General features: G+C 35.7%; 2 protein-coding genes across 2 annotated transcripts in view; one reads left to right on the top strand and one right to left on the bottom strand.

Annotated features, from left to right (window-relative positions):
* The first annotated feature begins 1,153 nt into the window (after nucleotides 1-1,153).
* Nucleotides 1,154-16,190, top strand: LOC115456222 (putative fatty acyl-CoA reductase CG5065). The gene is made up of 14 exons (XM_030185189.2): nucleotides 1,154-1,235; nucleotides 8,341-8,479; nucleotides 8,843-8,936; nucleotides 10,859-11,025; nucleotides 11,376-11,466; nucleotides 11,827-11,972; nucleotides 12,328-12,437; nucleotides 12,798-12,869; nucleotides 13,205-13,325; nucleotides 13,661-13,783; nucleotides 14,098-14,217; nucleotides 14,504-14,655; nucleotides 14,996-15,101; nucleotides 15,422-16,190. The coding sequence occupies exons 2-14, from the start codon at nucleotides 8,343-8,345 to the stop codon at nucleotides 15,558-15,560; spliced, it is 1,578 nt and encodes a 525-aa protein (XP_030041049.2). The 5' UTR covers nucleotides 1,154-1,235; nucleotides 8,341-8,342; the 3' UTR covers nucleotides 15,561-16,190.
* An 803-nt stretch (nucleotides 16,191-16,993) lies between these two features.
* The window catches only part of LOC115456173 (putative fatty acyl-CoA reductase CG5065), a 36,328-nt gene continuing 28,705 nt past the window's right edge, over nucleotides 16,994-24,616 (bottom strand). Inside the window, exons 6-14 of the mRNA XM_030185119.2 lie at nucleotides 24,368-24,613; nucleotides 23,724-23,876; nucleotides 23,393-23,492; nucleotides 21,021-21,080; nucleotides 20,570-20,702; nucleotides 20,100-20,207; nucleotides 19,569-19,700; nucleotides 18,914-19,174; nucleotides 16,994-18,644 (exon numbers count right to left, since the gene is read on the bottom strand). Of these exons, the coding sequence (XP_030040979.1) occupies nucleotides 18,566-18,644; nucleotides 18,914-19,174; nucleotides 19,569-19,700; nucleotides 20,100-20,207; nucleotides 20,570-20,702; nucleotides 21,021-21,080; nucleotides 23,393-23,492; nucleotides 23,724-23,876; nucleotides 24,368-24,613 (1,272 nt within the window). The 3' untranslated portion in view covers nucleotides 16,994-18,565. The remainder of the gene's footprint in view (nucleotides 18,645-18,913; nucleotides 19,175-19,568; nucleotides 19,701-20,099; nucleotides 20,208-20,569; nucleotides 20,703-21,020; nucleotides 21,081-23,392; nucleotides 23,493-23,723; nucleotides 23,877-24,367; nucleotides 24,614-24,616) is intronic.

Genomic DNA, 24,616 nt, shown 5'->3' with positions numbered 1-24,616 from the left:
TCGTTCCACCGTACAGACAATCTGGAAGACCGTTAAAACGGCGTCCGTTGATGTCCAAAACCCTGAACCTTTTCAGCAATATAGATCAAACAAATATTAGTTTCATAGTGTTTTTTTAAAGTTTTATGAACAGGCTATTGCTGCCATTCGGTAACGTGTATTTGGTACAAACTTACAGCATCCACGCGGCGCCTTATAAAACAATTATACATAAAATTTACAATCGGTGACAACCCTTCTAGGACAATAGCCTTGTGCGTTTAGTACGTTGTGAACAATCCGCAAATAAGCGTGAGGAAATAGCATATTTGTATGGGTCAGAGATTGCTGAGTTTATGGACATATTGTAAAACGTTATTACAAACTACTTGAGGCTTGGGATATCCCATTTTTCTCCTTAAAGATCAATAATGCACTCTATTCCTCTGGCTATATGGGTGGTAGAAATCATAACTATCAAAGTACCCACCAACTTGTTTCCCTATGATTTGCTCGCATAAAGTAATCAAGTGTATGATGACATCAAAGATTTACGTAGTAGTGTAGGTCACGGATTTTAACCCAATGGACACAATAACTATTATCATTAGCATTAATTGTCTTAGAAAATTACTTACAGGAATCAGTATTTACAAAAGTAGCCTCCATCCAAAACTTAGAACTATAACGTATTGAATGGTACTGCATTGCTCTTTTCCTCATATAATGTGAGATGTTTATAATAATATATGTAACACTGCTAGGCACGGGCCTCTTCTACAAGTGAGAGGGATTAGGCCTTAGTCCCCACGCTGGCCTAGTGCGGATTGATAGACTTCACACACCCTCAAAATACCTATAGAAAATTTCTCAGGTATGCAGATTTCCTCACGATGGTTTATAATAATACTGACTACAATCTCCTTTTAACCACAACACAATAATACCAGTTACACATTGCTGGCGGTAGAAATGGTCAGACATCCTTCCAGACGAACTCTTGCGCAGGAACATCTATCATCATCTACTAGATCATCTAATCGTATAGTTGCTAAGCTGACGGCGCCCTTGGGCTAATTATTACTAAAATTGCTACAATAACTATAGTTAAGTTAAAATCCTAAACGTAGTTAGAATAGAACTAGTTGTATAACCCACAAAAAGTGTTTCACAAGCGGTTGCGACGTTGGCTTCGTCGCGCAACACTCGCCAGTTGCTAACACTGCTTAGTTTTGCGTAGTCGTGTGTTTCAATCAGTAAGTGATTTTTTTTTTATTATTTTATCTCACGTGGATGCTGAGTGAAGTACAGGTTCGACTCCTGGATGGATATGAATTTTGGTTTTTAAGGATAAGGATTTTGTTTTTTACAACATAAGTCTACGTACAAAATTTAATAGGTTTAGATTAGTCATAGTTATATATTTTTTGTTTTTATTGTTGTGATGATACCGCTGAGAACAATATAAAACGTGAGTAGATTTTGTGATAAGTATTGAATTATCATAGTTACAAGATGTCATGTCAAAATTTGAAGGACAATTCTGACAAACATTTTTAATGATTTTGCATGATGGAGAAGATCATACGCAAAGTCAAAGTTATTTTAACTTTGACTGAACAACAAAACTTCAGTCCCCTCCGTGACCATGAAGGCTGCAAAGTCTTCGAAATGTCGGGAGAAAACTAAAATAATTAAAACCGCGATAAAATCCGAAAAATAGTTTAATTTTAATGTCAAAAATTCGTAGCGTATTTGTATTTGAAGCGTAAATATAAAAAAAAAAACATTAATTAATAACTATGGTAACAACTAAGAAAGTCTGGCCTATCATAAGCATATTCTGGGTCAAGATCAAATGTGACCCAAAAACAACAACTTAGATGGAGCAGTTGATTATTGCACACCAATTTCAAAATTTTGGATGAGGAAATTTCTGTAAGTGGTCGGAGCGTATTTGAGGCTTTGACTACATCATTAGTGAGATTGTGACGGTATCATTGAGTACCAAAATTAAGGGAACTAACAACTTTGACAGTCTATTTTGGAATTGTGAGTGATTATGATTATTTCACCTTTAAGAAGAAGAAAAGAAAATTATTTTGCAACAATCATAAGATACTACATATACTTAGTCTGGCCATAAATACTGTTACACTTAATTATAAAAAAATATTACATTTGAATTTCGAATCTGTCATTTTTATACGATTGTTCATTGTGTTTTCTCATTTTGGCGCCAATACATTGTAAAATATTTTGCGATATTAAAATGGTGTGGGGTGATAAAGAGAACCGAATCGCTGTGATAGCATTACACAAAGTAGGTATGGAGCCAAATGCAATTTTTAAAACTCTCCATACACTTGGTATTAGTAAAATGTTTGTGTACCGGGCTATTAATAGGTACAATGAGACCTCCTCTGTTTGTGACAGAAAAAGATCTGGCCGTCCACGTAGTGTTCGTACGAAAAAGGTGGTCAAAGCAGTAAGGGAAAGAATTCGAAGAAATCCTGTCCGAAAGCAAAAGATTTTATCTCGGGAAATGAAGATAGCACCTAGAACCATGTCGCGTATTTTAAAAGATGACTTAGGACTTGCAGCCTATAAGAGACGCACTGGCCATTTCTTAACTGATAATTTAAAGAAGAATAGGGTGGTAAAATCGAAACAACTACTGAAGCGGTACGCAAAGGGAGGTCACAGAAAAATTTTGTTTACGGATGAGAAAATTTTTACAATTGAGCAACATTTTAACAAACAAAATGACCGTATTTATGCTCAAAGCTCTAAGGAAGCTTCCCAATTAGTCGACAGAGTGCAACGTGGACATTATCCGACTTCAGTGATGGTTTGGTGGGGTGTTAGCTATGAAGGAGTGACTGAGCCATATTTTTGTGAAAAAGGTATCAAAACATCGGCACAAGTGTATCAAGATACCATTCTTGAGAAGGTAGTTAAGCCCCTTAACATCACCATGTTCAATAACCAAGTATGGTCCTTCCAGCAAGACTCGGCGCCGGGTCATAAAGCTCGGTCCACGCAGTCTTGGTTGGAATCGAACGTTTCGGACTTCATCAGAGCTGAAGACTGGCCGTCGTCTAGTCCCGATCTTAATCCGCTGGATTATGATTTGTGGTCAGTTTTAGAGAGTACAGCTTGCTCTAAACGCCATGATAATTTGGAGTCCCTAAAACAATCTATACGATTGGCAGTGAAGAATTTTCCCATGGAAAGAGTGCGTGCTTCTATTGATAACTGGCCTCATCGTTTAAAGGACTGTATTGCAGCCAATGGAGACCACTTCGAATAAGCTTTTTATATTTTTAATTGTTTTATATTTATGTATTAAACTGACACACTGTAAAAGTAATAAATGTTATTTGCAGTTAACAATTTTCTTTTTTCTTTATTACAATATTTATGGCAAGACTAGGTATATAACAGACAAACGAATCAGAAAAAAGCACTTTAACTATGTTTGTTACAAAAAGAGCTCCAACTCAGTAATATACTGACAGTGAAGCCAGCGCTGGTCTTTTGTTAGGCCGTTTGCGCTTAGTGGTTGCGTATATTAGGTGCGGACTGAGAGGTCATTGGTTAGACTCCCAGGTTGCGTAATACTATGTGGATTATTGTAACACGATCTGCCTGGAACTCTTACGTCTATAGTCTTTGCTGCATCATGCGTGACAAATTTTAATGATCCCACATTGGCGTGTGATAAGGGTAAATATATTTTAGTAGGGTGCTTAAGGACGCTTGCTATCATCCCACCTACCTACGTATTGTCTTTGTTATATAGTGCTTTAGGGTCTGTTGTTCACCATTAGCTTACATACCTGCCATTGTCTTTATTATACATTTTATTGTGATCTTTATTCAATATTAATACACGTAAAAAATATCTAGCACCTTTTAATAATAACTAGCCAATTATTCTATATGACACTCATAATATAAGTGACATGTTTGCCTTAGTGTATTTTGACGTCATTCGATATGAAAAAATATCATACGCGTGTGAAATATTACGTAATTTACATAACTTCGTAAACATAATTCTACTGCATTTCCATTATTTCTCACCTCGAATAGTTTTCTTTTGTTACTCAATTTCTCATGATCGCCCTTGTCAGTCGCAAAAGTAGTGGAATAAATTCAAAACTTTAAAACTCTTCTACCCATTTACCTCATACGCAATATATTTTTTTTTTTATTTAAATTGAAGCAAACTCTTTGAAGTTTGTTTTAGTGAAGAAAAAACGATTTTTAATAAGGACATAAAATTTTAAATTCGATTTGAAATTGTTTGTTCAGCGACGTTTGTGGCTGACTGTACCTTCAATCCTTATTAGTGGGTATCCTATATTATCAGTTAAAATATTTATCTGAATGTAACTTAGCCTGATTTATGAAAATATTGACGAACTCTCAAACCCTATTGATTCATCACCGAAGTTGCAATTTAGTTAGTCAGATGGCTTTGTTTCACATTGATTCCACGGCTAAGCTGGTCTCAGACACGACAAAGCCAGTTATTATTCATTCCTTACAGATTTTACACAGCAGACAAAGATGATGAAAGAGACCTACCACTGCACCTGATAGTAAGTGGAGTGGGGTCCAATAAAAAGTCCATTGACAAGAGATGATTACCCCTCGGCGGTCGACACAATTATGCCGGCCTGTTAGAACCGAATATACACAAGTTGATCCCGGAACGCGACACACTTAGATGAGCCACTATGGCGGGTTTTAACAACTTGTGTACGGTGGTCGCTATCCGGATATAAAATATATCCTACCACCAGCATACGTAACAAATAGACTTTAATATTTAAGTACCTATAATATAATATATGAATAATAAAATACGGAAAAACATGTGTTGAGTATTGCAAAAGCAATAATAAAAAAAGAATAAAAAATATATAATTGAATTCGCACATTGATTAAAGTGAAGGTTATGTAATAGGTACGAGGAATTTAAACATATTAGTAAAAAATATTATATTCTTACTGGCATGTGATAAACATATAGACGAGATTTAACATTTTTTAAGCAGGTCGTTTGTGTATCAATAATAAGTTTTTTTTTTTATTTTTTTTTTATTAGGTTCACAAAACTGGTTGTACACAGTGTACAGAGTTTTCAAAACAAAAAATATTACATTATGTGTAGTTAATCGGAATTATTTTGTATTTCTATTAATAGTGAATCATTCTGTGTAGTGTCTTCCGTGGCACGCATAACGGCGCCTGCGCGTTTGTAAAATGCAACAAATGTTTCGAATACGAAAAGGTCCGAGCGCTTGTATGAGTGACGTAACTCTTGTTTAGTGATTTATTAAGTAAATTAGATGCATTTATGTACCATAATGCTAATGGTAAAATATATTTTATATCCGTCAGGATAGCGCCGACCGAACTCGAGGTATTAAAACCCGCAGTAGTGGCCGGCATAATTGTATCGATTGTCGAGGGGTAATCATATCGCATTAGTCAACATTCTATTGGACCCCACTCCACTTACCATCAGGTGCAGTGGGATCTCTTTGATGTGCCCGTTTAAAAAATTCGTATCTGGTGATCCTTAATGTAATAACTAAAGCTATTATTATCGTGAGGTGTGAACTATACATACTTATTTAGTATCGTGGCGTATGCAGGGTAATTATGTGAATAAGTACTAATATTAAAGGAATAATACTGCATCAGACGCAAGAGTGATGCAAAAAGCGACAGCTCTATGATTATACTTAGAAAAAGGCAAATTCGTTTTTGTTTCTATTGTAGAATTATAATACTATATAATGTCAGCCCTGTATTATATACTTGGCCACTGCTGTGCACGGGCCTCCTCTACTACTGAGAGGGATTAGGCCTTAGTCCACCACGCTGGCCTAGTGCGGATTGGTAGACTTCACACACCTTCGAAATTCCTATAGAGAACTTCTCAGATGTGCAGGTTTCCTCACGATGTTTTGCTTCACCGTTAAAGCGAACGATAAATTCACAATTATAATACTGTATAGGGGTTATTATATTGGTATATAAGAGTAATATACTCGGTGTAATATTTATCAATCAAAACATGGAATCTTGTGTTTGTTGTATTCTTCCATCACGTCGCTTCTTGTCATTCGTCCTTGTCTTGATTTATAGTGACGTGAAAAATCATTAAACTAACTTCAAGTATTACACAATATGCATTATTTTCTTATGGTAGGCAGCGGCTTGATTGTTCTACAACCATTGCTACGCCATGGTCCACGGGCGAAGGGAACTTACCGTTAGGTAGTGTCTTAGCTCGTCTTCGGATTTAAAAAAATAGATATTGCTTTAACGGAAAACTATTCGGCATGGTCGTCTTGACAGCAGGATGAGATAGAATTAGTGCAGTCACCATTTGTTTAGTAATAGGTAACGAATTTGTCTATATCAACTGCAGAATTCCGATGACAAAAGCCGAGCCGCATATTTTTTAAATTTGTAAGACTCTATTTAATTTGCCCAACTTGAATATCAAACTCAGAACTGCATACAGCTTAAGCACACTTCAACTATACTAATAATTATGAACCAGAGCAAAGAGATTTAAGGATAACCCAAATTACGAAGGTTTTGTAAGATCATTTCAAAATGTACTTTCTAGACTCGCTCGCGTTAGTACTTGTGTTGTGGCTGTTGGGAAACGTTACGTAATCCGTGCTAACTAAACCAGACTAAACCTGGATGGTTATGCGGAAAATCAGTATTTATACGAAAGTCTCTACACTGGATTTTGTCGTAATGGGTAGTGACTAGTAAATTTTCGTCTAAGCGCTGTTTGCGAGCAGAACAGAGAAGGCCTGGGTAGGTACCACCGCAATGTCTATTTCTGCCGAAAAGCAGCAGTGTGTAGTCACTGTTGTGTCCGGTTTGAAGAACGTTTTCGCTAGTGTAACTATTGGACATACATCTCATGTTCCAGGATGGCAAGCGCAATAGAATACCAAACAATACTTTATAATTCAAGGTGTTGGATGGTGTTTCTACTATTTATGTGTGTGTGTATGTGTGTGTGTGTGTGTGTTACTGTGCCTTGCAAGACCTTTTTTTAGATCTTACTGAAGGAACTGTTAAAACTAGGGACTAGGAACTTACTGATATTTCTCTACCCTAGAATAAGCCTTACAGAGGCCTCGCACGTTAAAATCAGATAGTTTATTTTTTGCTCCGGCCAGATGACTTCTTACATAAAATCCTTCTAGATTATGCTTTATAGTTCGTTTTTACTACTCAGGTTTTAATTTCATACTGTTTTACCACTTTCTAATTTACGTTAAGTACCTAATTTGAGACTGAGAGACACATAAGCTAATTATGGGGTTAATTAGTCATTAGAATAAAGTGGTAAGACCCCAATAAACCGATAAAAAGTGTGTATAATCCGTTACGTCATGATATATTACGTCAACATTTTTTGCATTTGTTCAGTGTACGTGCGAGCGCGACCTTCACCTGTCGTAATTGAGTTGTTTGTATTACACACAAAGTTCGCACCACTGATCACCAGCCTTCCCACCAATATCTTTATAATATGCTATGAAGACGTAAATAATTTGAAGTTGTATAAACGGGAGACGTATGCTATCATTCCGCTACTTTTCCTAATTGCTTGCAATGTGCGTGAACAGCATAAGTGCACGCATACTACGATGGATAAAGTCGGGTAAAGTGATGGGATCAGTTCTCTTACCCTATAACACCTCCCTTCAAATCGAAGTGGGACGCGCCTTCGTGAATGAAATAATCTAAAAACTTAATACTTAAATGTGGATTCAAAACAGGCATTAACTCAATAAATATCTGGGTTAGTAAATTACATGAATAATATTGAGTTTTTATCGCTTCATTCGTCTCTATGTTGAAAATATCAGCGCAGTCGTGTCATCTCTGCGTATCATTAACCACATAATACAGACTAAAGACACTTGTTTCTTTACCAAACACATACAAAAATTCAAACTTTTGATTGTACCGCTCACGCAATACAATAAGTCTACCGACGTAGTCATTTACCTGTGAGTCTCATTATGTCTGCCGCGGTGGTGTATTGCGTACGCGGTACGATTTAGCTGTAAGGTCCCGGGTTCAAATCCTCGATCGGGAAAAGAAATATTTAATTTTTCTGCTCAGTATCAGCCTGCAGTCTGGAATTTGTCCTCGATATGGAGATAGGCTCGTCCCCTATCACATCATGGGAAGAACTCAAACGAACATTTTGTTCTTGATTGCAACTCTGACTACCTCTCGGCAATAAAAGAGTGAAGTGTGTATTGGTTTTTAATCTCATTATTAATTTTGCTACCACAGAAATGTCTTGCGAAGGATTCTCCGCTTCGGAGGTGGACTCGATGCCGGACCGCATCGCCGGCGCGTTCACTGGCATGACGGTGCTGATCACAGGAGGCACCGGGTTCATGGGCAAAGTGCTCGTCGAGAAGCTGCTCAGGTAAGTTGACAAGTGATTTTATTCAAGACAGCTACTTAGACCTCTATAAATTACTACGTATGCCTTACGAAGGCTCAAGCTTTGCCAGACTCATAAAAAATGGAATAGATAAGTGGATTACTACATGTTGTAATTTAGGTTGATCATTATAATCCGCTTTTAAAACTTTAGAATATTAATATTTATTATTAAAAAATATAAAAAATGTGTTCATTTAATGAATATATATTTTACGTAAGCATAACAAGATGTAAGCCGCCTGTGATAAATCTGTCTGGAAATCTTTAGGTGAGGAACGTTCAGCAGTGGACTTTATGTGGTTGTTATAAGAACAAGAGTACTATAGTCTATCATTGTCTACAGGAAATGTACAGACATCGAACACATTATCCTGCTAGTGCGGACAAAGAAAGGGAAGAACCCAAAACAGAGACTCGAAGAGATGTTTAATGGAGAAGTAAGTACAACCTGCGCTCATATTTTACATAGATAATTAGTTGGTACTTCGTAGGGAATTTAATAATATCAGCCCTGTATTAGATACTGTTCCACTACTGGGCACGGGCCTCCACTGCTACTAGAGGGATTAGGTCTTAGTCCACCAGGCTGGTCTAGTGCGGATTGACAGACTTCACATACACTCAAAATTTTTATACAGAATTTCTCAGGTATGCAAGTTTCCTCACGACGTTTTCCTTCACTATTAAAGCATTCGGTAATTAACAAAGAATACACACACATCTTTAGAAAAGTCAAAGGTGCGTGCCCTTGGGTTTTTGACCTGCGGTCACTCGGCTCGGCAGTCCTTTCCACTCTCAACTAGGCTATCGCTTCTGTAGGTAATTTACTTACTTTTAATTTAAAAAAATTGGACATGACTTCTCTCTAAACAATTATGTTTATAGTTTATAATTAATTAACATCGTTCACATGAAACGAAAATGGTTCTTGAAATCGAACCTGCGTCACTTGACGCTTGCTTACGACACGGCGCAGATGCATCAACGGTGTCAAGGCACATATGAGATGTTTCATAATTTCACTAATGCTGAGTAACTACCTGATGTAATGAATCGGTATGTTACTTCAGTGATTCAAATATATATGAAAAATGACGATTCTGCCAAGATTGAAAAATGTACATTAATTAACAATGTACCTACCAACGTCTTGTCTGATTGTATGTGCTACAGATAGGATGTGGTCGCCCAACCAGAAAGATTAAGTAGGGTAGTAGTAGAGTATACTAGCTTCTATTTTGTTGGCGGTAGGATTTATTTTTTATCCGCCCGGATAGCGACCACCGTACACAAGGTATTAAAATCCATCATAGTGGCCCACGTAAGTGTGTCGCGTTCCGGAATCAGCCTGTATGTATGCGGTTCCAATAGGCCGGCATAATTGTGTCGACTGCTGAGGGGTAATCGTCTCTTGTCGAGTCGACATTCTATTGGACCCCATTCTATTTACCATTAGATGCAGTGGGGTCAATTTGCTATGCACGTATAAAAACATGATTTATTTTGAAACTGAACTACAACAGTGCTGCCGTATTGCTTGGTATTATTGTACAGGGTCATATTGACATTAACCTGTATAATACAGAGGTACCAGTCCAGATATAAATCGCAATTTTTATATAGTATTTCAAACAGATAAATAAAATATCTCCTCCAATAGTTTCTAGAGCATAATAATCGTCTATAAAATGGCATCATATATTTACTATGTCTGCACTTCACGCATCACTTATTAATGTTGCAAGCAGTGTTGTAAGGCGGAGATGTCTGTGCCAATGTACCGGTCGTGTTGTAAATGCTATAAAAGGGAATAAAAAGAGACGTACGATATTGTGTACGCGTGCGAGGGAGATGTAGCTAGCGATAGAAAAGTTATGTATTTAGGAAATTATGATCTTTATAAAGTGCCGTGTAAGTATTTATCGACTCTACACTAAATCGATGAAAATAGAATCTTCTAAAACGTGTTTACGCTAGTTTAGTATTTAATAGATATTGTTTTATGGTACAAAATATTTTACAAATCTAAAATAAATATTATGTTTATCAAAGTTCTTTCAGTTGCATTTTCAATAGGCATTTATTTAACATTTTTGTGGTGCAGTAAAGAACTGCAGATTGGAAAATCTATGCTGAATTCTCAATGACACACTATATGAGCCCGAGGTTTTGAAATAAGGAATTACTAATAACTTTATAATTGTCTGGGTATTGGATCTGTATTTAATTTAAAACATACTGAAAAGCCATACGAAATTTAAAAATATTTTTTCAGATGGTGATATACGGTAATAAAAAAAATAAACAGATTTTTAAAACGCTGTCAAAATGAGTTAATTAAATTTTATATATTCTCCAGTTGTTCGAGAAAGTCCGCACCATGCGCGGTGGTGTCGAACCTCTACTTGAGAAAGTGTCCATCGTGAGCGGCGACGTCGGAGAGCCTGATCTCGCGCTCAGCGCTGAAGACCGACAGAGGATCATCAGAGACGTTGACTATATCATCCACGCAGCTGCTACTATCAGGTGGAGTATTATAAAATAGGATATATTTCGACGGTCCCCAACAACAAAATCGCATCTACAAAATGCTCTAGTTGCAGTATGAAGGTTTTAAATTAAGTAATAATGTAAATAGTGGAGTGTTAAATAATTATTATCCTACGATGGACTTGTCATCAGAGAAACTATTTTTAGAGATGGTATCTGTAGTTATGGATCGATAACAAGATCATCGCGGCCTGGATAATATCATGGGATGAAAATGGCATCGATGGAAGGATATTATATTTCTTGTTTGTGTACTCTTTAAACTCTTCACGTGACGTGTGTGACGTATTAATTTTATTTACTGAGTATAATAAATCTTATTACAGATTTGATGAGGAGCTGAAGAGAGCTGTAATGCTGAACGTCAGAGGAACAAAACTCATGGTAGAACTAGCCAAGGAGTGCAAGAAACTAAAGGTATTTATATTTCATTGCTTCTTGAAGCACCTTTTTATAACTTTGCATGTTTTTTTATTCTTTTATATGAATGATAAGATAAAAATTCATGGGTCTAATGCTAAATGTCACATCTGATAACTATTTGTACTGTATTTGTACGCTATGTAAAATTTGCAACACAAAGCTCTGCTTAGTTATAGTCAGCCAAATAATAATTCTAACAATATCGAGTAATTACATTAGCAGCAATCTCTTTTAAACATAATACTTGCATACTATTGATTGCTAAACATATGTCATCAAAGCTTAGCGATGCAACCGGCTCCCTTGTTTTAAATCTTTTAAAACCTCTTAAAAACTCATAACCCCTTCTCCCAGCTATTCATCCACGTATCGACATCATACTGCCATCTCCACGAGAAGCTTCTAGAGGAGAAGCCGTACCCTCCCCCCGCAGACCCACATCAGATCATTCAAGCTATGGAGTGGATGGACGACGAAACCGTCGCGGCAGTCACTCCTAAGTAAGTAGAGGACACCATAGTGAAATTTTAGTACAACTTGAATGTAATGGATTGATTGATGTCGTCGTACTCTGTGACCGAAAACTACTATAAAATAGCTGCTTTTATATTCCATTTTCTGGTGAGTGGAATTCGAAGTACCTAAACCGAAAAATAAATAATAAAAAACTGGGCTCCTGAACCCTTGTTACTTAATAATTCGTCCAAAATTGAAAATTGTGCGGCACATAATTACACGCCTATGCAATAATGGATCGGTAAAACGAATGGAAAGCGTCTGGTTACCTTCCTTGGAACACACTTCCAAAAAATATATTAGACTGGTAAAGTAATAATGTTATCTTTTTGACGACAGGGTCCTGAATAAGCTGCCCAATTCGTATGCCTACACGAAGGCATTGGGTGAAGCGCTGGTTGTGGAAGCCATGCCGCATTTACCAGTTATGGTGCTTCGACCTTCTATAGGTAAGCAGTAGGCAGAGTTTGGATGTAGGGGACAGTCTCTGAGACCTTTAGTGCCACTCTGCGTATTTTTTATGACTTAGTGCTAAAGCCAAATAGATACAATAAGTATCTGTCTGATGTAAGTGAAACCAAAACCTATTTATTATAATTCCATTTTAAAATCTATTAATTAAAAACTGTTCAATGACTAGATGGTCATAAAGAAGTGGTAAATGAATGAAAAGCTACAACTTTAAATAAGTATCCACAAACTGCTGCTTTTAACTATTTGTATCTATATCAGCCTAATATTATATTAATGTATGAATTTAAGATTTTTCAATTTCAGTATCAGTAATCAATGTATCTTCTATGTTCCAGTGATCCCAATCTGGCAAGAGCCTATTCCGGGATGGACTGACAATATCAACGGACCCACGGGTTTACTTATTGGTAAGAATTCAGGCTCTGGGTTATATTTTTTTATGATTAATTAGTTTTGTAATTTGGTCAGCTAGTCAACAGAGAGAACGTTTTGTAACAGAAATTCGGCAAATTTGCAACTGGCTCTAATACTTTTTAATCACTATTATTTACACGATCAATCTATAATAATGTTCCACTTATACTTACACATGCAACTGACTGAAAATTCCTTGAGAATTTCGACCCCACTATAGGTTTTAATTTATCTTGGTTCTCGAATATTTTCGACTTCTTCAGCCTTTGCAGGATTTTCGACTTCATACAATAATTTAACTTAATATTAACGTTTGCGTTGTTTCTAGGGGCTGGTAAGGGCGTCATCAGGTCTATGTACTGTAAGAGCAACAGCTACGCCGACTACCTCCCAGTGGATGTATTCATCAATGGAATCATGATCGTTGTGTGGAATTACGTTAAGTATGAGTACGTAGATTTTACCAAACAGACTTCTTTGATACCTAATTTAACGCAATAAAAAAGCTAAATCTAGCAAGCTTGTCTCATGGAATGTCAATTAAATTAAACTTCCTCAAAGTGTTTCTATTTTGATGATCCTACCATATTATCTCTCCATGTTAAACGAACATCGTTGCTTTAGTTCAGTTGTCAATAAATATGTCCGTATCAGTCAGTAGTGGTTATAGGCTATGTCTCGTCAAACAATGTCTCATATCACATAAGAAACCATCTTCGAAAACATTAATTACTAAGAAACATGTGAAACTGTCATTCTAAATTTAACTTTTAATTTATTCCAGTGATAAGGCAGCTAACGTTATTAACTTCACGTCATCAGCGGAGATCAAGGTGACGTGGTCGGAGATGATCGACGCTGGAAGAGAGATAATCATGAACAGACTCCCGCTTAACGGCGTGGCTTGGTAAGCCAACAGTTTGAATACTCTTTCCTCCGTGAATACAATGAAAGTTCAATCAGGCAGTCCTTCTACATAATGACTTCAAAAAAAGATTCTTAGAGAGATTGTGAGCTATATAATAAATAATGCGTTTAAGGTAATTAATAACATAGCTAGATGTTTACCTCACCAACTTAATTTTCCTTCTGGCGTAATGCGCCTGAAATTCTATTATAGTTGTTAGTGGTGATACGCATGACAATTACTTAATAAAATTAATATGTCCATATTCTGCTTCTAATAATTCCAAAATGAATGTTCGTATTCCTCGTCTGCAGGTACCCCGGTGGCTCCATGAAGCATTCTCGCCTCTACCACAATATCTGTGTATTCTTCTTCCACTGGATCCCGGCCATGATCGTCGATACTCTGCTTTTCTGCCTCGGATACAAGCCAGTGTAAGTAGCCTGACACTTTTATAAAAAGTGCAAGGCATTTACTTAATTAATATCCAATAAATTATTTTTTTCTTTAATTTTTTGCGGATGTTGCCTATTTTCAAAGATTTATAATTTTATATTTGTAAATAAAAATCAAACAAATTCCAAAATTATAAACTATTATTTTGGAAATATATTAATTTAATTTTATAGTGCCATCTGTTAATCGATTTTTGATTTAGAGAACGTAAGTTGCCAGCTTTATTGTATGTCTTTTTTTTAATTCATATGTTACTAATTTCAGTTTATGTCGCGTACAGCGTCGTATCACTAAAGGATTCGAGGTGTTCGAATATTACACTAACAACCAGTGGGACTTCAAATCAGACATCGCTCAGACCGTGCGGCAGAGACTCAATGCTAGAGAACGTAGAGATTACAAGGTTGATGCTGTTGGTAAGTTACACATGTTTTTATTAGTAAAAGAATTCATGAGTAATTTTTCATTACATTAAGTTTTTTTTTTCTTTTTTAGTTCAATAAAGTCTTGAGACATTATGATAAATGATTTCTTACGTTTACACAAGTCAATTGAACTAAATATTTTTTGGATTCTATCGTGGTTTTTTATATTCTGAAGGTTGTAAAGTTTTCGAAACATCGGAAGAAAATTATAACATAAAAAACCGTGATAAATACGAAAAGTAGTTGTGTTTCAACATTAGGATAAAATTCATGATTACATTGTATATTATATGAAACTACAAAATTAGTAATATCTATACCCTGTTTGCAGGTTTGGACATTATCAAGTACTTTGAGGATTGCATTCGATCGGCGCGTATCTTCATTCTGAAGGAGTATGACGACACAATACCTGCCGCCAGGAGACACATGAAAGTGTACGTTAACTATTGCTAGACATGCTTTACGGTTGTGGGATCAGTATGAAATTTTGTTAAAAAAATATACATTTTACGTAAAAAGCGGTATCTGCTTAAGTACTATAGTTACTAATCTATTACACAAAAATCAACTACGAAAAAAAGTTACCTAGAAAGGCATTAAAACGCCCTAAAAAGGCATTCTTTGTGTTGCTTTACTCAAGTAATACTGGTCCGAAATTCACGGGACGAAGTCCTCTTTATATTCTATGCTAGTTATTCTTATGCCAAAGCTTAATTTATTGTCTCTATTTTTTCTTTTTCGTTGCTTTTTCCAGGATGTGGTGTGTGGATCGCATCACCCGTTTTCTGTTCTGGGGTCTCATGATCTACTGGCTCAGTGGATGGCTCTCGTCGTTCTACAGCTTCATGGTGGACGCGCAAGAGACACCCACCGCCGTCACCATTGACGCATGACTCGCATTTTAGACAAAACAACGACTTTGAATTATAGATGGCGCTGTTTTGAATATTTAACTAAAGTGGCGTAAAATAATTTCAGACTGTTAGACGAGGTATTATAAGCTTTATCTAATTGTATTATGCGATGAAGTGAGTTTCTGTTCTTAGATGTAACTAGTTCTTAGATAATAAGTTTCTAAATTGTATGCCAATTGCAGTAGGTATACTTTTTTATGCAGTAACTATTATTTCCTGATGCTTAAAATAAAATGGATATTTTTATAGTAATAAGTCATTACGAAAAAAGACTGCATATGCTTAATTAAATATAAAGATAGCATACTGAAGGCAAAATACGTTTTTCTTGGTTTGGCATATCCAATTTAGAAATAATCATTTAGTCTTCAAAATTTTCACCACACATTCAGAACTTTCGGAGAAACATATATTAACTTAAACTGTACATACAGGAGCATACATTTTAACGGTGTAGGAAAATAATAAGTAGTTATATTGGCGACTAGAAAATCTTGCCTATTATTATTGTGAAATTTATTATTGATGTTGACATACTTATGGATCTGTATAATATAGTTTTTAATATATTTTTATAAGTTTTAATAAATAAAACTTTTTTTAAATGAGTGTTCTAATTTCAATGAAAGTAATTTATTTTTGGATACGATTAATAGATGGCGCTACTATGCAATAACACAATATTATGTGTACAATTAACTTTAGCACTACCATTGGAAACTTCGAAATATAGTAAAATTATGTTGGAGAGGCAAGGAGAAACATTTTTAAGAGGGACAACTTGAAATTTATGTTATCAGCAACATACAACTCAGAAACTGACTACAGCAGCGCTGGCGTAGCAAGAGAGTATAACGTGAATTTGGCAATTGTAAACGAAGGACAGTGTGATGAGTGAAAAATTAAATATCTCTGGTGACTAGTGTAGGTATTTGATGTATGGAGATTGATAAAACTGCTGTATACAAAACCTCAACTACAGCAAAGTGGAAGCTTCTCATTCTTGTTGAATTCAATATCATACTTTAATAACTATTGGCAGTTTCTTGAAAAATTAACCCACTTGCTACTGTGGCGCCACCACAAATTAACGCTTTTCGACCAAATCTTTTTCATATATAGACATATTATTCCTTACCTCTCCCTGCATAACTTAAATAATATAATTTGCTCGATATCCTGAGACAAGTAATTAAACTGAGCAATCGTTAAACAGGGAAATAACACTACTGGTGTATTGGTGTTCAGTGGCAGAAATAGTCTATGTTACTAGCATAAGTATACAAATGGATTTTAATGTCGCAAGATGTTCAGTGTTCCGAATTCGATCAAATCTTGACTCGATTGATATTTTGTAGTCAATTACCTATAGTATGAAAAAGGACAAAATACTTAGTAATAAAAATACAATGCAGGAGTAAATCATATAATTGCAGCTTATAAAACCCGTTACGTCCAATATTTTACAATTAACCGTGTGCAATAATTAATTACAGATATTTATTCTTATTTATTTATCTACAATATGACTGCAACAAATATAAATCATTTATAATATAAAATAATATTTTTAAAATATTAACATCGAGAAATTCTGATAAGTTGAATGTAAATTATTTTCTTACTATTTCACACTTTTCTTTCAATATTGCTGCATACGAATCCACATTCCGTTATTTATGTATTAAATTAACTTTATAGTTTATATTGTTTCATATATTTTAAAATGGAACTTCGAATTTTAGTACACATTATTTTTTGTTTTATAGTAAAAATGGCCAGTACTTATAATTAATTTCAATCGAATATACTATCTATAATCAACTTATAACTTAATACTATGCTAGAACGCAACTAAAACATAGTAGGTCTTTAAGTAATTTCGGATTGTTACCAATAGCCGAGGTTATAATATATATTATGTAGTTAAGTCCTATGGTACAGTTATACTTTCCTGCTTTATTTAGCATTCTGCATTATAATATTTCAAAAAATACACGTGACGCCATGCTAATTGCGTTCCATTACACTATAATTTTATTCTGTCAAGTAACCGACTTAATCGGTTCTTTGCAGACATTGATTTATTAATTATTTGGTCTCTGATACTACCATTCTTAATCTTTATTCCGTGATGAAACAATAATCATTTTTTACAATAATCATCACATTATTTTACATAATTAAATAAGAAAGCTGTTGATTTCATTACTACCACATTTATAATTATAATTATATTTTTTATAGTTTATTAGTTAAAGATTCAGCATAATAAAAATATAAAAAAATCATTATCGTTGATCTAGCGGCAGCATATCACTTAGGCTATGATTTTTGATGTTCTCCGTCCAATATCTAGGCAAGGCAACGGCTAAATTCTATAAGATTAAAAAAAACCACTACCTACTTAAAATAAAGGCATCTATATTTTAATTTATGTTGTGTATCAACTGATGTATCTTATGTACGTATAGCCTGACTAGAAAAATAAAAAAAACAAGCTCTAGGTCCGCCATTTTCGCATTTTTTTTTTGTTAAAGACGCCATTACAAGAAATTAGTTTCATATTTTACCACAAGATGACAAAGCTTTATAGTTTCATGGTCAGGCTATGCATATATAGTTTATTATTGTGATCTATATATAAAATTAAGTATTATACAATTGACTGAATTATGGTTGCCAGAGTCGGTGGCCCAGCAAATCCCCCCGAATCCATATAACTTTATATATAATAATGGCAACATTCCAGATTCTGTTAGCATTTACTATCCGCTTGAATACACAATACCAACAACTGTCTTACCAACAAGAGGTAGCCGAAAACGACGACTAATTATGTCTTAGCGACACTGTAAATCATTTTAAGTCATATATACAGGTACATTGATATTATTTTTGGTTAAACAATAATTATGACGACAAAATCAACAGCTTCAATGAATAACTGTACAGTAATTATGTTATAATCAGTGCCAGTTGGTCTACCGCAGTCGGCCCGCCAGCAGTCTGAACAGGTAATATCCTGTTGCCGCCTGGAAGAGCCGATGCACCCAGTATAATCTGTGGAAGATGAGAATTAGAATTACCATCTATCTGAGACTAGATTTTTTTATCAAAATAACGAATGTCGGGATGTAAAATTAAATCACGTGGATTTTGAAATTTTATTTATTTAAAGTTTGAACAGAATTTTAGGAATTTTAATCAACCAGATATTCAACAAATAACTCGATTTGGTCAATTGACAGTGGACGGTATCTTGACGGTCGAACCCAACTACTGTGTAATGCAATCTGGCTTTTACAAAAAAATACAAAACAGACATTTACCTTTTCAATTTAGTCCTCGCATGTGGCAAAGACTCGGTGGTATCCTTCAATATGAACCTGCGTATTCCCAACATATACGCCCCTATATACGAATCCCAGGAGAAGTTGGTCGGCCAGAAGGGGAATACGCTCCCGTCCTGGGCAGAGCTCGCTTCGCTATGTAATGCAGAGAGTTCTGCCACTCCAAACTGCCATTCGTTATTAGCAAAGTATTCACCCGTGGCAGCCGCCATTTTAAATCGTCGTGCGAGTTTCATCATTCTGTGAAACAGACAATAATTTAGTGTTTTCTATTTCCTGGTGGTACATAAATAATTTGATCAAGTTGCAATCAACTTGGCAATATGAAACCAATATTTTGCTGGTTTGGTGTAAGATCTATTCTCATTTGTTATTTATCATAACCTCGCTTACAGTAATGACCATTTACCTGACCAAAGGAATTATGAGAGAGCGCTGCTTATCACACATGAGTGAAGTATCAGTGGATACTTGTTGGACTCCCGGATTTTACTTATCATACTACATTCAACAGTAATTGCATAGAAAGATACAATTTTACACCTTTTTCAAACGGTTGTATCACCCTAGTCAATCCTTCCATACTTGCAGGTGATGCTTTACCAATTTAGATGAGTTTTTAAAGGGTACTCACATGGCTTTTCTTCCCTGTGCCCTCAACAATAGGTCATAAAGGAAAGCTGGTAGGAAATGGCACGTTACTTCCCAGAAAGTGTTCATGAAGCGGGACTCCGTGAACGAGAAGTTGGGGTACCACATCACGTATCTGGAGAATAAGTTTAAGAATGTAAAGTCAATGAGGAAAATTATGGCGCGGATGCAAAAAAAGGTTTTTTTCAAGAGTGTTTTTCGATTTAAAAATTATGAAAATAAAATAAGTTGATATTATATCTAAAAATTTCAAGACTGTATTTCGATTTAAAAATAACGAAAATTAAATAAATAGATAGCTAATTTTTTTTACGATATTATGTTAATTACCGAAATCAATCATAATCAAAATTATAAGTAATAATTTTCTTTTAAGTAATAGCCGCTCTCTTGAAACTTGTACATCAAGTTAGTGAACCTTCACTTTCTGAAATTGTAGTAAACAACCCAACCACGTAATCGTGTTCACCATTTTTGGCAAAACCAATGATTTCAATTCTGTTATAATACTTACTTGGTCGGGTTCTCTCGGGCCCACTTTATGCAGAGCTTGGTGAACTCTCCCCACTGCAGCGGGTTTATTGAACCAGAGGTCACATTGTATACCGGGCAGCGACCAGGCCTGTAGAGTAGAAGTATTTATATTGTCTCACACTATAGGGCTTGGTGAACTGTTTTTCACTGTGGATAATGGCAACTCATTCCTGTTATGTGGATTTCATATGTGTGGATATCCATGGATTTTGTCTGTTTTCGAGAGTTTGGTCTTTATTATAAGCAAGCATAACTAAATTAAGACTCCGGTGGTGGTGGGTGGTGGTACCATGCTACGTATATTTAGTCATTGATCGATTGTCTTTAAATTAATATAAACTCAGCTAGGACTGATACCTGTTATTTGAGATCCAGGTACTTAAAAGAAAAGTTTCCCTTCACAAGAAAAAATGTGCGTCTAATGTATTGATGATTTTCTGATTAACTTACTGCTTAGCACCCTGCCTCCAAGCGGCGAGGATGCAGGAGTTCACCACCATGTCGACGGGTACCAGGTCCACGACGTACCGCTCCCGGCAATACCCTGATCGGTACGTTCCTCTCGATATCTCCATAATGATTCCTAGAAAATTTGTTAGATGTCACACCTTTATTTGAACAAGTAGATGACTTAATAGTAAGTAGTTTCATATCTGATCATTTACATTATTAAAGGAATCGGAATATGATGAGAAATGGCGGACAATTTTATAGAAAGTAATTTCTCAAGCTTCTGATCATCTGCATTGTTAAATGATTCGTTGGTAAGTCGAGCGGTGTCTAATACCTTAATCGTAAGCTACTAATTTTAATTTGTTTATGAATAGAGTACTACCGTATTCATTTAATCTAATTCATGCCCTAAATAAACCTGATTAGAGCACAAATTTATGAAACTCACCAGTAACTCCGTAAATGTTGTCGATCCATCCTGGGAATGGTTCTTGATGAGCAGCTGTCACTGTAATAATTGTATGATTTATTTTAATTGGTGATAAATTGGAAACCTAATGATTTCTATATTTTAATACTAGCTTGTGCTCGCGGCTCCGCCCGCGTTATAAAGTTTTTCGAGCTAAAGTTTTCCGTTATAAAAGTCACGCTATATATTTTCCCGGGAGCCTATGTTCTTCCCAGGGTCTCAAACTGTCTCCTTACCAAAGTTCATCTTAATACGTTGGGTAGTTTTAGAGTTTAACACGTTCAGGCAGCGGGGGACTTAGTTTAATAATATATTTTTGTAGAACTTTTTAAGAGGAACAATCCCGTCATACATCATTGTTGCATAACTTTAACCGTTTACGCTGCGCACGCACGGAAGCTCTCAAAACTACTAAATTTTTCCCGTTTTTGCAACATGTTTCATTACTGCTCCAGTCCTATTGGTCATAGCGTGATGATATATAGCCTATAGCACTCCAGGAACAAAGGGCTATCCAACACAAAAGGAATTTTTCAATTCGAACCGATAGTTCCTGAGATTAGCCATTACTGCTCCGCTCCTTTTGGGTATAGCGTGATGATATATAGCCTATAGCACTCCACGAACAAAGGGCTATCCAAAACAAAATGAATTTTTCAGTTTAATCCAGTAGTTTCTGAGATTAGCGCGTTCAAACAAACAAACAAACAAACTCTTCAGCTTTATATAATAGTATATATAAATTATTGATCTGATATTTCCGCGATTTTAAGTTTAATTCAAATCGTTCGAAGATTTTGCAGCCATTGTCTTGGTCATGAGGCGGAGAGTCTGCTGTGAGTTAAATTAATCCTAAAATAATCAGTTAAGTAGAATAACCCTAATCTACGACGACCAACGAGAGCTAATTTTTTTGTTATTTAATGATATGATTTGAACTTAGTAAGCTAAACGTACTAAAAGTAGCAATCACTCACCCCCTTATTCATAGACGTTTTTTATCTAACGACCGAGTAAGGCTGTGATAACAAGTCTGTTTCTCAGTGCTGACGGCATGGCAGTCTTCGCAGTGCGTAGACGTAGGGCCGTTGTGATTGGCTAATATTGAAATACAACAATAATAACCAATCACAACGGCCCTATGTCTATTTCTCAGTGCCGTTGGGAAACAGACTTGTTATCACAACTTTACTCCGTCCTTAGATAAAAAACGTTGATGAATAAGGGGGTTAGTTTTTTTTTGGATTCATGCGGATAAATTTGTCGATTTAACATTGGATTAGTCCTATTATGGTAATGCCACTAGTGTCTCAAATTCTTCATCTAATGACCTTAAAGAAATACTCGCCTCGTCATTAGACTATATAAATAATATAGTCATGCTACATAAGCTTTTACTAACTTTATTGCCTCACTTATTTTTAACAAGTTTATAATTTCTTAGCAATACACAGCAAAAATAGGGTATAAATTGTTAATAGACCACAATGGGTCACCGGCGGCCTCATTCCCATGACATTCATTATAAATTCATTCTTATCGATTGATTAGCCGTCATACCCAGCCGGTGGAATCCCATGTTAGGAAAGTCAAGACTTCTAGGCGTAGTAAGCGCCGTCCTGTGGTGACTTATTTGAGGCTTAAAAACAATCCATTTTGATTCTTATACATAATGAAATATTTTTAATTTTTTTTTATACATTTCATTAGCTATACGCAAAATATTAAGAAAATGTCAGATCTTAACAGCCAATGCCTTATAAAATGTTGATTAAGGGCTTCCTTTTTAAAGTCATTATTAGTATAACATTAAATAATATTTAGCTTAAGGGTTTTGTTGAAATATATAGTTATTTGTTTAGTATTTCCGGTTTTATATATCTTCAGTTCGTTCTATAAAAATATAGAACGGCTCATAAGGCGAATTATAAAGAAAGTAATGAAGCCGTTTTATATCTTAAACCTTCAGAAAATAGTTTGAAAAAATGGAACCTTGTTTCGTGAGGTCAATGAGACTACCGATATTTGAAATAAAATCCCCTTTCTTTTTCTTAATGGTCATCGAAGCTAACGGGATATCAGTTATTTTTTTGGATGGCGTTGATCATTCATCGTCAAGTGAATTAGCTCGTATCAATAAAAAAGTGGGTAGTAAAGGTATTTAATACAAACAAAACAATAAATAGGAAGGAAAACATAATGAAAAACTATAGTTGGGAATCATCATAAATGGATTCAAGATTTTAATATGTCGTCTTCTTGTTATTTCTAATAACAATTAAAGGAAATTCCGGGGTGGGGGTTTATACAATGGGGTTTTATACAATGCCGATGTTATTTAATATACTTACCAATAGAAGGCCGTACAATGCAGACAGGCAGATCTGTGTGGCTGTACACTATAGATTCTGCCAACGCCTTCGTCAATGTGTATGGATTTGGATGATCTCCCTAGAAAAATACAAGCCAGTTGCTTGTCGCATTAGTTGAATATTTTTGATTTGTAGCTTAACCTATTGTAAATGCACTTACAACTATTTAAATTAAAATAATCACATATTTATGTAGTAAAAAAAGAGTATATTCGTGCAGTCAGCTAATTTTATATATTGTAAAAATGGCCTTAAACCAGTAAGGTTTGTAGTAACAAAAACCAGATAAGATGAATGACTCAGTACGAACCTGCAGACTGCCGGCGATGGCTTCCACGGTCTCTTGAGGGAGCATCTTCGCACACCTGATAATGCTGTCGGGCTCGTAGGGTGGTGGGTATACGCGCTCCTCTATGTGATGGCGAGGGGCGTTACTGTAGGCCGTGGAGACGTGGACTAAAGCCTGTATCAAAACATGATCAAGTTCTAGTTTATCGAATACTGAAACGTCTGCGGTTAAGGATTCTTAGCGTAATTTGATTACTGAGTCTTAATATCAAACCCTCAAAAATTGTAGTATATATGTTTTTGAAGATTTTATGTTTTTTTTTTTGTTTAGTTGCAATGGAATAGGCGTTTGTCTTCCATCTCACTTGATGGAAAATGTAGATGAAGACGAAGGTGGTACACGCCCATCCAAAAGATACCTGTTCACTCTACTTTTAAGGCCCCAGAGTTCAACTTATCAGGAAAAATTGACCCTTGGCAGGTCGTTCCAAATCTTGGCGACTCTCACCAAAAACGAGCTGTCAAACCATTTAGTTCGACTTTTGGGTATGTCAACAACATATGGATGAAACTTTTGCCTGCGCCTAGTAGATACTTATTTATAGGTTTTCATAGCACATTTGCATCAGATGAATTATTTCCTTTATTAACTCCTAAGTCTCTCACCTTCAACTTGGGCATATCCTGAGCCAGCTTTAGCAGCGACGCTGTGCCTTGCACGTTCAACGCCGTTGCTGCATGCAGGGGCTCTGTGAACCTCACTGTGGCGGCTGAGTGGAACAGAGTTGTGACATCACCGAGCAATACACGCTGTTCAGGACTGACGCCAAGACCAGGGGCAGAGACATCGCCGGTGATGGGATGGAGCTTGGTAAGGCGGTCTGGCCAGCGAAGCCGGATGCGGTCAAAAACCTG

This window comes from Manduca sexta, chromosome 28 (assembly GCF_014839805.1).
Source record: "Manduca sexta isolate Smith_Timp_Sample1 chromosome 28, JHU_Msex_v1.0, whole genome shotgun sequence".
NCBI lineage: Eukaryota > Metazoa > Arthropoda > Insecta > Lepidoptera > Sphingidae > Manduca > Manduca sexta.
This window is presented reverse-complemented; position numbering and strand designations above follow the sequence as displayed.